Raw genomic sequence first — 13,971 nt, forward strand, 5'->3', positions numbered from 1 at the left:
TTTATTATATGCATAGATAATGATGGAGTCTTACCATTGGAAATTTAATATCTTATGAAATATGAGGATTTTTTTTTTGGGGTGGCTGGATTTCTAACCAGCGAGTGAAGCAACTTGTTCTCTGAAACCCCGCCTCTTGTCGTGTGGCTGCTGCGCCCCCTTCATGAAGTCATTCGAAAGCCGAAAGCTGTGACAAAACAAACACCAAAAAAAGCTAACGTCGTAGCGATCAATAATGGGAATCACAGGCGGAGTGAATGAAGATGCCAAGTACAGAAGTTTTACTGAAAATGAAATGAACTGGAGTAGCCAACAAAGCAAAAGACGTGTCAAGGGAGCACACACAGTAACACCCGTTCCTCCTATTAAATCGGTTCCCTCTGTAAACCACTACAACAACAGTTCACTCCCACGAATGAATTATTTACTGCAAACATTAATAGTCCAACCGTGTGCTCCCAAACAGACATTTTCACCCTTTGGACATTTTCTACACTAAAACTTTGTAACTAATAAACGAAACGTTGTTGTTTACTCAGTGCAAAATCTCTCCTCCCCAAACCTGAGATGAAAACAAAAGTAAAATTGTGAACTACTCCTCGGATAAGATGAGTGCTTATCTACTGTTACGTGAGCGGTACGCAGGCGATGTAGATGCGGTGCAAGAACATCATTTCTTAAACTTCTTGTGCACATTGTGAGCAGTCTCTGAGTGAAAGGTAGCCTAAACAGGTAATCAGAGCTTGAACATGACTGGACGCTTGGATGTAAGTTCAACTACATGGCTATTTTGTATACCTAGTAATTACCACGCTAAGGTGCAATCAAGTGCAATATCAGTCGTATTTCATATGACAGAATTTGGGACACGTTAGTGGTGTGCTCTTGCCTGATTTGGTCATTCAGAGTCATGTTCGAGAGCAGCTTAGCCCCTGGGGGTAGAAGATGAAGGCACGCTGCTGTGAGATGTAAGGTCTGTCTGGCCTCATTTATTATGTGGTTGTAAACACTACTGGTGCAATGAGGCTTGAATGAATTGGATTTTTAGCAAATTCCTTCCTGAAGTATGATGAAACACACCTCTTGGACCAATAATGTTCAGTATTTCATCACACTTTCTTGGAAAACTGTGGTTTGTTTGGGGTTTGTTTTAAAGGTAACCTATGCAACGATGGTGGATTTCACTGACATTTCTTGAGACGGTTACAAGCTCCTTCTCCCACACTGTTTCCATTATTCCATAAAAAATACAGACATTTATGCATGTGTAGTTAGTTTCAAGGTGCCCATCTTTACAATCATTGTCCTTCATTTAACACACAGTGGTAAATCTGAATTAAATTTTGTAGACTTGTGTTATTTAATCTGAACAGCCTCAGCATACACAAATTAGGTAACAATTTGCGCTTTGTCTCATTACAGCAAAGGTAATAATCAAATTGTAGGTTAAGAGATTTTTTTTTTTAATAGTTTTGCCCCAAATTTAAAATGTGTTCAAATAGTATCGAAAGAAGGCTAGCCACCAAGCAGTAATGGCATTGAAAAAAAAATTCAGGTCCCAGTTGAACAGAAGTCCTCAATCTGCAACACGCGATGGAACATGGAAAACAGCAGGAACCCCATGCTGTGTTTCTACATGTAACTATGGCTTTGAATCGGAACTTGCTCAAATGGTTTTTTCTTTGTGGCTCGTGGACATGCAAAGCTCTTGAGGATATTAAAACAAAAAACACTCATACAAGTTTTATTGCCATTGTGCAGGTGTCGAACCAAATTGGGGATTTGAAGAGCTAAGAGCTGCTCCACCTATGCAATGCCACCACCTTTTAGCTCTGCATACATACAACAATATGTAACTGAAAGCAAATATTTAACATATTAAAGCACATTTAACATTAACAACAAAAACAATAATGCAACAGAACACAGAGCAAAACTGGAATTCCCACATATGCCTTTTTGTTGAAGTGATAATACATAAAAGACGAACGACTGAATGCCTTCTTTCATATGGAGTGTTGATCAGAAATGCCAAGATGGTCTGTGATTTTGGCTGTTGTCAGAAAGCTGGTCATCTTTACGTCTTGAAGAGTGTAACTCAGTTTAGTCTTGCATCAAAATTTTATTTAACTTTTTAGGGGCCAATGTAAGATTTAGACCGTTTTTTTTTGTTAAAAATGAATTAATTAAATGATCATAAATCAAAAAAAAAAAACCTTTCAAAATAAATGTGTTCTTACCAACCAACAGTATTTTTTAAATATAATCGTAGGTCCCGTTATCATGAAAAGCTAATACATGGGCGGTGGCACTCCTCCGGAGGTAAATGCAGCACCTACTGCTGTCCGTATTTGTAAACGGTCTAAATCTTACACATTGTCCCTTTAATAAGGAAAAATAGCATTGTACTGCATTGTAAACGATCAAAAAATAACCAACACGATGAAACAAAATAAAAGGGAACATAACAAACTGATTTTATTATTTATTATTTATTTAGTACGATCAAACCAAAAATCCCACTCGCGCACAACCACTCAAATGAACTTTTGGTGCGCTTAATTCACTGTGACGTAGGACGACGTCATTTCGAAGAGGGAGGGCGGACATCCTCATGACGCAAACGCGTGTGGATGATAAGAAAATCCCACACCGGACGCGAGCAGGAGTCAAATCCTTTGACAACGTGACTTCCTATCGGCCAGCCATTGGCCAGCGAGCGGGGGGTGACCCAATGCTGCAAGGGTGACTCTTGGCGACCGAGACGCTGCGTCTTTCTTGCACTTTAATGGATACTTTTGGAAACAGTAGAACGCCTGCGCCCTTGCTCTTTAACGCACGTGGGACATAGCCCGCCTTCTTTGACTTGTAGACTCCTCATGAATTGGTCGCAACTTCCTCCCCGACAATGAAGACATCTCGCAGATGCAGGACTCTTCTGTCGGTGAGCTTGAACTTTTTTGCCTTGCTCTTCTCCATCACGGCTTTCATCACCACCTACTGGTGCGTGGGGACGCAGAGGGTGCCCAAGCCCAAGTGCAGCAAACTGCGGACCCATCAGTGCATCGACTACGGCGTCAACGAGACCGACCCGAACAAGGTGGTCTACAGCTGGGAGACCGGAGACGACCGCTTCCTCTTTCGCCAGTTTCACACTGGAATCTGGTTCTCGTGCGAGGAGAACATCCACGATGAAAGTAAGATCTTCAGGTGTGTGCGTGTGTCAAAAGCGGAGTGTCTTGCCTTGGTTAGTTTTTTTTTTCTTCCGTTACACCCATCAATCGCATGAAAACCATGAATTAAAACATTTTAGTAGGGCCACTTGTGTTAAACAAAACCAACAAACAAACGAAACACTTTGATCAAAGGAGATGTAGCACTCAAAATATGAAGTGCCGGTAGTCAAAAATATAGTCCAGACTGAAATGATCATTACAATCAAGTCGCATAAATGGAATGTTCCCATATTTGCTACGTTAACTAACTATAAGGCTGAACGATTAATCAAATTAAAGTCAACATCAGCATTTACTTGAATTCATTATTCAAATTGCAAAAGCTGCAGTTTTGGCGAGAGGAAGCAGCTTAATTTTGGTTGGTTGGTAAGTATTTGGTTGGTATTTTTTTATTTCTTTGTTTATTTGTTTGTTTGTGACATTATTCTGGTAAGTTCAGGGCTTACAAAGCCAAAAATGTGTAACAACTGCTAGAATTTGATGAAGTTGTTATCTTGAATGTTTAAAAGACTGGACGGACACGTGATAAGCTCACAACTGCAATTGTGTATAAATAAACTGCTTTTAATATTAATTGTTGATTCATTTACCATTGTATTCATGTGACTTTGACTTGGTTAGTTTGCTCTTTTATTGTGTTTGTTAAAAATATGTAATTGCACATTAAATTGCATTAGCAATATGAAGGGTGAAAATTGCAATTTGATTATCTTTTAAAATTTTTCAGGCATAAATGACCAGCAAAATTCTAGAAAAACATTAACATAAATTAACGAAATGGCCACTTGACAACCCGATTTGTCAAAATTAATACCTGTATTCACCATGAATTCACCATGAATATTCCATGGACCTGACAACTTTAAAAATACACCTAATTTAAAGAAGGACATGGATGGGGATGATCTTGTTTATCTTCTTGCATAATTTTTTTCAATCTCGAAGCAATCAATCAATCAATCAATCAATCAATCAATCAATCAATTAATATATTAATCAACTGAACTGACCACTTTTTTTTACATAGAGGGTAAAAAAGTAACACGCCTAGTTTGACAAAATACAAAGTAGGTTAAGATCTATGTTTTCAATAATGTGGAATACAGTATGATTGAAGGGTAGTGAAAAAGTGTTGTACTTAAGTAAAATAATAGATAACTAAAAAATTCTATTTGAATACAGCAACAAAGTGTATGCTCGACCATACTCGAGCCCTTCAGTGTGAAAATTACTTTCTTTTGTTTTAGTTCCAGTCCTGGCCTTTATTCTCCCCAAATAATGGTAGTCGACTGTTATAATACTATCTGTGGATCGGTGGATATAACATTCTGCCCAGAGTGGCTGTAGCAGAAATTCTGCCTTTTGATTGACGCTATCAGAAAGGTATTCTTTTATTTAATGTAGAGTTCCCCAACATTTTGTGAGCCATGGCTCTCATTTTACATAATAAAATTTTTATCGTGCACCACCAGACAAAAATCTGAAAATGTATTAATACAGAAATAATGTAGATTTTGTCACATTTTACTCGTAAATGTACTTAACCGTAATGAATTGTGGGCCTGTTTCATTGAACACAAAACTTACATACTTGCAGGAAATAACTTTTTTTTTTTAATCGAATGGCAACCCTTTACACTGTAGGTTTATTATACCTTCTGGCATGTTTAAAGAGCGTTTTTCTACCTGTCACTCTATACCTGTCACTATATACAATACAGTAGATACATATACTGTACATACTCTATGGACAATGTGACTCTCATTGATGAGGAAAGATCCATTTGCAATTAATTGATAATAATTTTTGAGCAGCACAGTGGAGTTTGCATGTTCTCCCCATGCCAGTGTGGGTTTTCTCTGGGTACTCCGGTTTCTTCCCACATTCCAAAAACCATACATGATTCGTTTATTGAGCACTCAACATTTTTCACAGGTGTGATTCCGACTGTGATTGGTTGTTCAACTCTGCGTGCCCTGTAATTGGCTGGCAAACAGTTCATGGTCAACCCCACCTACTGCCCACAGAGAGCCTAGAATTATCTTAACCCTCGTTGTTAAGATAATGGATTGATGGAGACACCATGAGGATGCCAAGGCTTTGGAATCGCTATTGCAGTTTTTGTGTAGAATGTAAATAACAGTTTTTATTTTTATTCTTTTTCTGTTATTTTCATACTGTCTTCGACTTTGTTTTTTGGAGGGGAAAAACAATATTCAAGTCAAAACTGAACATTATTGCGCAGTCCAAATTGGTGATACTGAATGTATGAAACTTCATTCTTTCCATGCAAGAGTACCTTACTGCACTATGCTGTGAGTATATCATTTACAGTGGTACCTCGGTACTCGACCATAATCCGTTCTGAGGTGGTGGTCGAGCACCGATTTGTTCGAACACCGAAAGCAATTTTCCCATAAGAAATAATGGAAAGTATGTGTGCATAAGTAAATGTGCACAAGCAGTACATGATAAAGATAAAGATAAATAAAGCATTATAAACCATTTTGTATAATTTACTTACGTTTTGGAGAGTGGTAGATGGGATACAGGAATGGATGTGGAGAGGACGGGAGGGAGTTACTCCTTCCATGATGACGCTAGCTAACTGCGACGCGAGGTACACCGCGTTCATATTTTGCTATAATTTCCTTCTTCGGTTCAATAGTGGTCCTCATTGTTTTCCTCTTTGCCTTCCCCTTATCACTGTCTTTCTTTGGACCCATTATTAAGGGCTAGAGCAACACGAAAAAGTTTAAATCCGGGAAGAAATACTCGAACAAACGTCTTACTCCGCTGGCGGTCTGAGTTGAACTGGCGCTTACCCGCTGGCCGAGAAGGGCCGAGGAGCGCGTTCGGGTCGGCTCGGCTCGGCTCGGCTAGTCGAGAACCGAAAATCTGATCGAGGTCCGATGCATTACCTACTTGATTTTTTTGGTCGAGCACCGATTTGGTCGAGTATAGAGGCGTTCGAGGACCGAGGTACCACTGTATATTGTGTTCATGATGGTCAGTCAAAACAGTCATTCTTGCATTCATCAGTAACTAAAGGATACATTGTCAAATCATTTTTTCACAAGACTTTATGGGGTCTCCGTGGAACAAATGAAAGGTTAGGATGAGTTTAAAAATCAAGACATGTTACTTTGTGGGTCCACTACAAAATTTAAAATTGTTTTCAATGAGGGCGAGAGCACTGATAAACATTGCACTTGACATGAAAACAATAGATTCACTGGGCCTTCTCGTCTATTCGTCACTCAGCAGTATTAATAGTTGAAAAAACACTTACAGGGCTAGTAATTAAGGAACAAGAGAGAAGATGAGTAAAGCTAATGTGTGCATTTAGAGGTCATGACAAGCAAGGTCAAAGCTGCTCTCTGGCCAGATTACTCCTCTGTGGCTGGCTCAGTGCTTCTAAATCTGGACCAACAAGTGGTCCATTTTCCATCTAGGTTGAAAACCACTAACATTAGCTTCCACCTGTGCTGCACTCACTTACTTTCTGTCGCGCCGCAGCATAAACAACACATTAATTGAAATGGTTCCTGAGGGCATCGCTAGGACACGTCTATCTCATCAAGTGGCTGTACGATGAAGAGGGAGCCGAGACAGCTTGAGTTAATAAGGATTACGTAACGGCAGCCTTGATGAGTTTTTCCTCAAAACAGCTGTTCCAGCCTCCGTCTACCTGATTAAAGTATTCCTTTACAACAACTCCACCAACAAATTCTTCTTAAAAGATGAGGCATAGCTGTTGATTTGGGCATGTGGCTTTATTCGTTCACTGACTATTTTTATAGCAAATATTGTAGCAATATTTAAGTGCATCTAGTTCTCTCTGAAGGCGTTGTAACACAAAGAGTAAACAGCTTTTAACAGGGCTTGCTAACAAATGAGAGGCTGGATTAAGCGACTCCAACACGTCTCCATTTTTGAACCAATAATCTGATCCATTTCCACACTGCATGTAATGAGTTAATGTCACGAAAAGTCCGTTTTTCCCGTTTGCTTAAATGTTAACGAGTGTTGTTTTCCGTTTTCTTAGGTGAAAGATGTCGCAGCTTCATTGATTTGGCTCCTGCATCCGAAAAAGGTAAGTATTCTTTGATGGCTTTGAAACATTATTAGCTAAAATGATTTTGTTCATTCGTCCCTAAAATGATAGTCTCTGTATGGGCAGGCAGTATTTTTTTTAATCAGATGCAGCATCCTTGATGAACTGCATGACATTTTATCAACAGTTGAATGAAAAGTAAGGCCATTGATTGTCTAATGTTGAATCACTCACAGACTGACTCAAATAGGACAAAAACATAACTTCAAGTTTTACTTGACATATATGAGACTTCACTTTGTAATGACTGAGTGAATAATGTCTTACTTATTGTTGAGGCACGTCGTCTTTTATTCCCGATAAATCTACTGTCTCTTTCCAATATTTTGTTTTTTTGTGTGGTAAAAGGGACAGAATAAGGCATTATGCGTTTGCATCAATCACAAGGAATAACTTTTCTTCAGTTCCCAATTTTCTTCAATATCAGTAGGTTTGCATCCTGTCAGGGCAATTAAATATAGAAAGGGACAGCATACGTAACAGGAAGCATAATTTATTTGAACATTGATTGAGTTTAATTATGACATATAAGTACAACACAATATAGAAATCTCAAATCTCCAAACAGAAAATACACGATTCATTCATTCAAATCTTTGAATGAATTCTCTGATTTACATTTACAAGTATAAAATGTCCTATTTTTTCCTTGTCTGCAAGGAATGCTGTGGCTGTCGCTGGTATCGGAGATGCTGTACATAGTTCTGCTGGTGGTGGGCTTCAGCCTCATGTGTTTGGAGCTTGTCCATTCCAGCAATGTCATCGACGGACTCAAGCTCAATGCGTTTGCTGCTGTCTTCACTGTGCTTTCAGGTAGCTATTTGCAAATACTGTATACACATACTAACCAATTTAATAATGTGTCCAGTATATCATTGCCGTTTGCAAAGGAACAACCGCACAACATCATAACGACTGCTTTACTCATCAACAGTTGCCGAAAAAATGACTGAGAATGTCATTTTAGTAGTGAAAGTTAAATGGTTTTGTCTGGCCTCCTCCTTTTGATTGCAGGCCTTCTGGGCATGGTGGCTCATGTGATGTACACACAGGTCTTCCAGGTCACCGTCAGTCTGGGACCCCCTGATTGGAGGCCTTATAACTGGGACTACGGCTGGTCTTTCTGGTATGAGACTCAATGCAAATTATCGGATGGCCTCTCTACCATCACAGATATCTTTTAGAAAACCCAACACAAAGATGGATTCTAAAAATTCCATACAGCCCCTTCAGATAGTCTCTTAGTTCCAGCCTCACCTCTCCCCAGCATCACTGTCACTAATGAAAAAAAAAAAAAAAAAAAACCCAAAGCTCTCATGTTATGCAGGATTAGGCTTTGGTGCCAAAGCCCCGATACGGGCGCGATTGGGATTGCATAAGGGGATGATATTTCACGCCTTTACAATATGTGCAGTGTGTGAAAAAATCATCTGTGAGCCGAAACAATTCTTGACTATTTAGGAGCGTCAGACCAACCTGCACGATCAGTACATGAGATGATGATTTGATTTTCTGACCTCGCCCATGACCCGCTTTACTTGAGGAGAGCAAGGGGACTTAAAGGGATTGACACTAATCTGGACAAACATACTGTGACGATATTGGGAGGGGAATATCAAAATGCGATTTGGATTGAGTACGTGCCACTTTTTCTCCAAACGTTTAAAATGGAAAGCGAGTTGCAGGTAACCAACAGTCTTTTTTGTCCGTGTGTGTGTGTGTGTTAGCATGGCCTGGGCGTCCTTCACCTGCTGCATGGGTGCGTCAGTCACCACACTCAACTCCTACACAAAGACTGTCATCGAATTCAGGCACAAACGCAAGACCTTTGAGCAGAGCATCCGGGAGGAACATGCAAGAGAGGCTTTTGAGTATTTCCGAGAGCCATCTGTGCACTCCATTTCCAAGTCCGTGGAGGTTTATTCCAGCCAAACCCTCAAGAGCGGCAGGAAGACACCCATACCAGTAGACTCCTTAGACCTGAGTGACATTCGGGCTTCACTGGGGGAAGAGCAGTGCTGAACGTGACGGGACAGCTTTATTTGAGGCTGCTTGGTATATGGATGAAGCCTGGCGCTGTTCGTTTTGAGATCGGAACACCAACAAGCACCTTAGGCTAGATATTTAAACACTGCCTTAATTGGATGTAGTTCTGGAAGTTGAACAATCCAAACCAGCAGAGAATAAAGAGAGTGACAGAGATGATGTTGTTTTGTAAAATGTAGAACGGGCTGTATAGCACTGTATAGTCCCATTATTCCAGTGAGGGTCACAGATGCTTCAGAAGCCTTACTGAACTTGTTAAAAGCTTTTCAATTTAGAACTAAAGCCACAAATGCTTGCAGCTAATCTTGTGCCAACATACATAAAACTGTGCTGTGTAAATCATGTGGATTGTAAAGTGTGGTATTCTTCTACAAGGCACGATGGCGATCTGGGTGTTAACAATGGCAAATGTTATATTTTGTCTTGTCCCAGATAGGCAATTAGAACAATTTCACTGGAACATTATATTGGACAAAACTCATGTTATTTGCTTTGTGAAAGATTGACATTTCTTTGTTCTCTTTATGTTAAATGTATTTTTCTTCGATTGGAAGACAATAAATTGTAAAATTCTAAAAATAATTTTGAGCACAGCTATGTTAATTATCAAACCAAGTTTGAAGAAACTGGCAGAATTATTTCAGTACATGACTATTTGAAAATGTAGTCTTTTTGCTAATGTGTTGAAAGATTCATCTGTGGTTATTTGAGAATTGATACAACTGAACTATTTCTGTAAATGTTGTCGCAGGCCAAAATCTGAAATCTTTCATACTTTCAATCTGGAGTTTCTCACTGTCACATCCTTGATTTTGCAAAAACACTTTTAAACCATGGTTTAAGCAACTGGAAAAGTTGCTGTGTGTGTCCGTCACAGAATTTCCCATGAATTGATGCTCATTAGTTTCATGTCTTACTGGAGCCATAGCCATATCTCCAACTACTGTATATATACCCAAACTTCAATACCAGCTCGCCTGGCCTGCCTGTGTGGAGTTTGCATGTTCTCTCCTGTCTCGCCCGTCCGTAGAGGACCTACGCAGGCACATGCGTAGGTTTTTCCGCTTTCCAAAAACATGCATGGTAAGTATATTAGACACTCTCAATTGCCCTTAGATCTAATTGTGAGTGTGAATGGCCATTTGTCTCTGTGTACCCTGCAATTGGCTGGCTAGCAATTCAGGGTGTCCCCCGCCTACTGCCCGAATACACTTGGGAAATACACCAGCAGGCCTATAGAAAATGGATGGATACATATAAAACAATAACAAATGCTAACATAGTTTATCTGAGTACCAAGCTCTTGTTGCTTTTCAGTATCGATTACATTGAAAGGTTTTGTTTAGTAGCCATCGTCATACTCATTCTGGGCTTGTTGTCGGGCTAACATAGCTTGTATGAGAGCACTGGAACTAGCAGGAGGTTGATTTTGAGAGATAGCTGGGCCCCAGTGAAGACCCTCCTCTCTTTCTGCTTTCTGCCGTGCTTGCATGACTTGTATCATCGCATTAGACAATGAAGATGGCAAGCCATCCATTTCTGGTGCTGAATCTCCATCTTTTTGGTTTTGTCTTGCTTGCCTTGCCTCAATTACAGCCATGGATCTATCATGAGTCTTTTCGGGATATTCTATTGTTCTGTAGTGTACATCTCCTTTTTTCCTCTCTTTTTGCTGAAGTTGATCCATAAGTAAGGCCTCATCCATGGTGTTTGAGTGGGACCCTGAATTGTCATCAAAGTTCTGTTTAGGGTTCTGAAATAGAAAAGAAAGCGAGATTATATAAAACAAGTTAGCATAATATCATGTAGATAAAATACCTTCTTTTGGTTCTTTTGTTTGTGCTTCTTATTAGGATAAGATTTCTGGAGGCTCTGTAGTTTCTCCAACAGGAATGACTTGTCTTTACCTTCCTGGAGAGAAAAACAAATGACAGTCAAAATTAAAATTTAAATTAAATTTAAATTAAAAGTTAAAATTTCCACCAAATGTGAGTTATACTCACATTAGCAATTTGCTGTCTCAGTCGACGAATAAGGTGTTTGCGACCCTGAGAGACTTGCCAGAAGATGTAGATGATTATTCTGAAAGAAAAGCATTGCAATCAAATTGAACAGCAAAAACAAAACAAAACAAAAAAAAAACTATTAAGGTATATTGTAAAATAAAATGGTGAACCTTTCGTTAACGTTCTCTAATAATTATAAAAAGATTAAGTCCTGAACCTTTGTTATGTTGGTGTGGTCTACTGTATTTACGCCCCCTGTGTGTGGAGACTTCAAATGTAAGACAGACAAAGGCTCGATGTATAGTGGGCATTCCAAAGAGCAATTTAAAATTTGTGTGAAATCCCTCGGTGTGAAACAAAGGGTCAGCATGCTTGAGGGCATCTTTTTATTATTACTGTCCTGTGGAATGGGTATCTGGAGCAAGGGAGCTTGGAGTGACCAGACTGCATGACAACAAGTGAAAATATGTTACATGTACCCAAGCATAGGTAATAAGCGAATTTGATTTTTCATTCCATGGTCTTTAAGATGTGAGACACAAGGGAGTTGCGCACAGCATTTTTTGTGAGACTTCTTTAAACGTCAGCATGTGATTAGAATAAAATTTTCTAACCAGCATTGTTGAGCCATAAACGTTTTTAAATCCGTCGGCAATCTGCTTTGAATGGCAGCAGCTGTGCCACGTTTTCTGGTGCCACTTCACAGAGAAAAATCAGAGAAGACCCTCTTCCGCACTGGGAGAGCGTGCAAATCTAACACAGGAAGGCCAAGGCAAGCTGAAATTGAACCCAGGACCTCTGAACTGTGAGACAGACGTGCCAACCAGTCTGTCAACGAGCCGCCCTCAAAATCATCAACTGTGAAACGTTACTCTGCACCACAGCATGGAGATTGAATTGTAAATTGAACTATTGAGTAGTTAGAAATTGCATCGTATTGTTTGAAAATCTATACACTAAGGAACCTTGTGGAGAGGTGGCTGACCATTGTTCCCAATTTCAGTGTTAACATGAATACGCTGTTGATGCCTTTTTGGATTAAGAGTTTTGAAACATACTGCACAAAATTCTAGCAAGAGTGGACTGGTGTGCACTTACAAGATGACGACTGTACCGAGGAAGTAAACTATTTCACTTCTGATGACATTTTCATAAATCCAGATGGCACCTTCAGAACCAGGGATGTTCTCTATACCATCAATCCAGATTCCGACAACACTGAAGGTGTTATTTAGACCCCGAAAAGGGCCACACTGCTGAGAGGGAGTAAGTCTACAGAGAATACAAAACATAATTACATGGATTTAAAAATAAATAATGATAATAATAATTTTCGCTTGTCAAAAATGTTGTTTGATGAGAAATCCTCTTCTAAACAAATATTTTTTTAAAGGGTCTATTGTAAATGGGCCATACCGCCATGCAGTGTATGCAACTATTGACAGCGCTCCCACAAAGAAGGGGAAGAAAAGGAGAGCAATGAAGATGGTTTGCATCTGAGCTGCTCTGCCAGTCCGCCGAGGAGGCTGACAGTTGTGCGCCAGGCTGACCTGCCGACAAACACATTCTGCATATTTTTCATTTCGCAATGCCATCAATCTAATTTCGATTTTATGTTGTAATGGAAAACAGGAAGGGCTACCAATTACAGCCACCCAGAGGTTTGAATAGCACCTTTCATATTGTGCATAAAAAATTTAGCAATGCCAGTAAACCAGGTTCCAATTACTGATCCTCTCGGGTTAGTCTATTGTGTGCTATGAGTGACCTCACAACAAAATGAAACTCATTTTGTTGTGAGTGTGTTGTGTTCTTTCTCATAAAGATTAAGCTTTTCATATAGAATAAGAGGAGACAAAGAGTTGACAGAAATATTAATGGTCTTGTGTCTGGAAAACACTGAAAATAAAATGGGCATATATTTACCTTTTTTATGAAAAATAGGATGAAAATCTTGACTATTTGAATGGCAGGCAAAAGTGGTGAGAAATAGATCCCAATCCTACAGTGAGAAGAACAACAAACACCTCATACAGGATCTTGAAAGATCTTAATATTAATATATTTACAAAAATGCTGCATGAATTACACACTGATTTATTTTATGAATAAATTACAATAAACTGTTTCACCAGACTAGAGTCTGTGCATAGATGAGTTCAAGGACATTTCTGGCGACGTCAAACTCTGGAACCCCAAGATGCGGTACAAGTTTTGTTCCTATCAAACTGTAATAAATAAAAAAAAATGTTCCATCTGTGGTAAATTCATATATATATATATATATATATATATATATATATATATATATATATATATATATATATATATATATATATATATATATATATATATATATACTGTATATATATACGAGACAGCGAAACTCACTTGCTGAGAAATTCACCAAAGAAGGATCCCAGCATGAGAAAGAAAAAGTCAAAAATGACCAAGCGATACAATGCCTGTCCAATCATGGATTCCCAACACTGTAGGAAAACAATCGCAAAGGGAAAGGAAGACAAAATGCAACTGATTGAACTAATGTTGTAAAAGGTTTATGCT

The 13,971-nt window shown here is 39.1% G+C and overlaps 2 protein-coding genes across 4 annotated transcripts in view; one reads left to right on the forward strand and one right to left on the reverse strand.

Moving 5' to 3' along the window:
* The first annotated feature begins 2,683 nt into the window (after window positions 1-2,683).
* Window positions 2,684-9,982, forward strand: LOC148420954 (germ cell-specific gene 1-like protein). Of its 2 annotated transcripts, XM_088420094.1 has the most exons (6): window positions 2,684-2,944; window positions 3,020-3,197; window positions 7,286-7,333; window positions 8,015-8,167; window positions 8,369-8,480; window positions 9,082-9,982. In XM_088420094.1, exons 1-6 carry the CDS (start codon window positions 2,909-2,911, stop codon window positions 9,374-9,376), a joined length of 822 nt encoding a protein of 273 aa, XP_088276220.1. In that variant the 5' UTR covers window positions 2,684-2,908; the 3' UTR covers window positions 9,377-9,982. The 2 variants fall into 2 exon arrangements, with proteins under 2 accessions (XP_088276220.1, XP_088276219.1); XM_088420093.1 differs by having other exon boundaries at window positions 2,684-3,197.
* Window positions 8,003-13,971, reverse strand: part of tmc5 (transmembrane channel like 5) — a 13,979-nt gene continuing 8,010 nt past the window's right edge. For both annotated transcript variants that reach the window (XM_088420092.1, XM_088420091.1), the window contains exons 14-21: window positions 13,798-13,895; window positions 13,539-13,634; window positions 13,333-13,408; window positions 12,823-12,956; window positions 12,505-12,678; window positions 11,404-11,482; window positions 11,219-11,311; window positions 8,003-11,153 (exon numbers count right to left, since the gene is read on the reverse strand). In XM_088420092.1, coding sequence (XP_088276218.1) covers window positions 10,743-11,153; window positions 11,219-11,311; window positions 11,404-11,482; window positions 12,505-12,678; window positions 12,823-12,956; window positions 13,333-13,408; window positions 13,539-13,634; window positions 13,798-13,895 — 1,161 coding nt within the window. In that variant the 3' untranslated portion in view covers window positions 8,003-10,742. The remainder of the gene's footprint in view (window positions 11,154-11,218; window positions 11,312-11,403; window positions 11,483-12,504; window positions 12,679-12,822; window positions 12,957-13,332; window positions 13,409-13,538; window positions 13,635-13,797; window positions 13,896-13,971) is intronic.

This window comes from Hippichthys cyanospilos, chromosome 7 (assembly GCF_059441005.1).
Source record: "Hippichthys cyanospilos isolate Australia breed blue-spotted pipefish chromosome 7, RoL_Hcya_1.0, whole genome shotgun sequence".
NCBI classification, from domain to species: domain Eukaryota; kingdom Metazoa; phylum Chordata; class Actinopteri; order Syngnathiformes; family Syngnathidae; genus Hippichthys; species Hippichthys cyanospilos.

What these genes read in the sequence shown, in the direction of transcription:
- LOC148420954 (XM_088420093.1), top strand. Translation starts at nt 2,909, where the DNA reads ATGAAGACATCTCGCAGATGCAGGACTCTTCTGTCGGTGAGCTTGAAC. An exon ending in GGCTCCTGCATCCGAAAAAG is followed by an intron (nt 7,334 to 8,014) that starts GTAAGTATTCTT and finishes CTTGTCTGCAAG; the next exon opens with GAATGCTGTGGCTGTCGCTG. An exon ending in TGTCTTCACTGTGCTTTCAG is followed by an intron (nt 8,168 to 8,368) that starts GTAGCTATTTGC and finishes TTTTGATTGCAG; the next exon opens with GCCTTCTGGGCATGGTGGCT.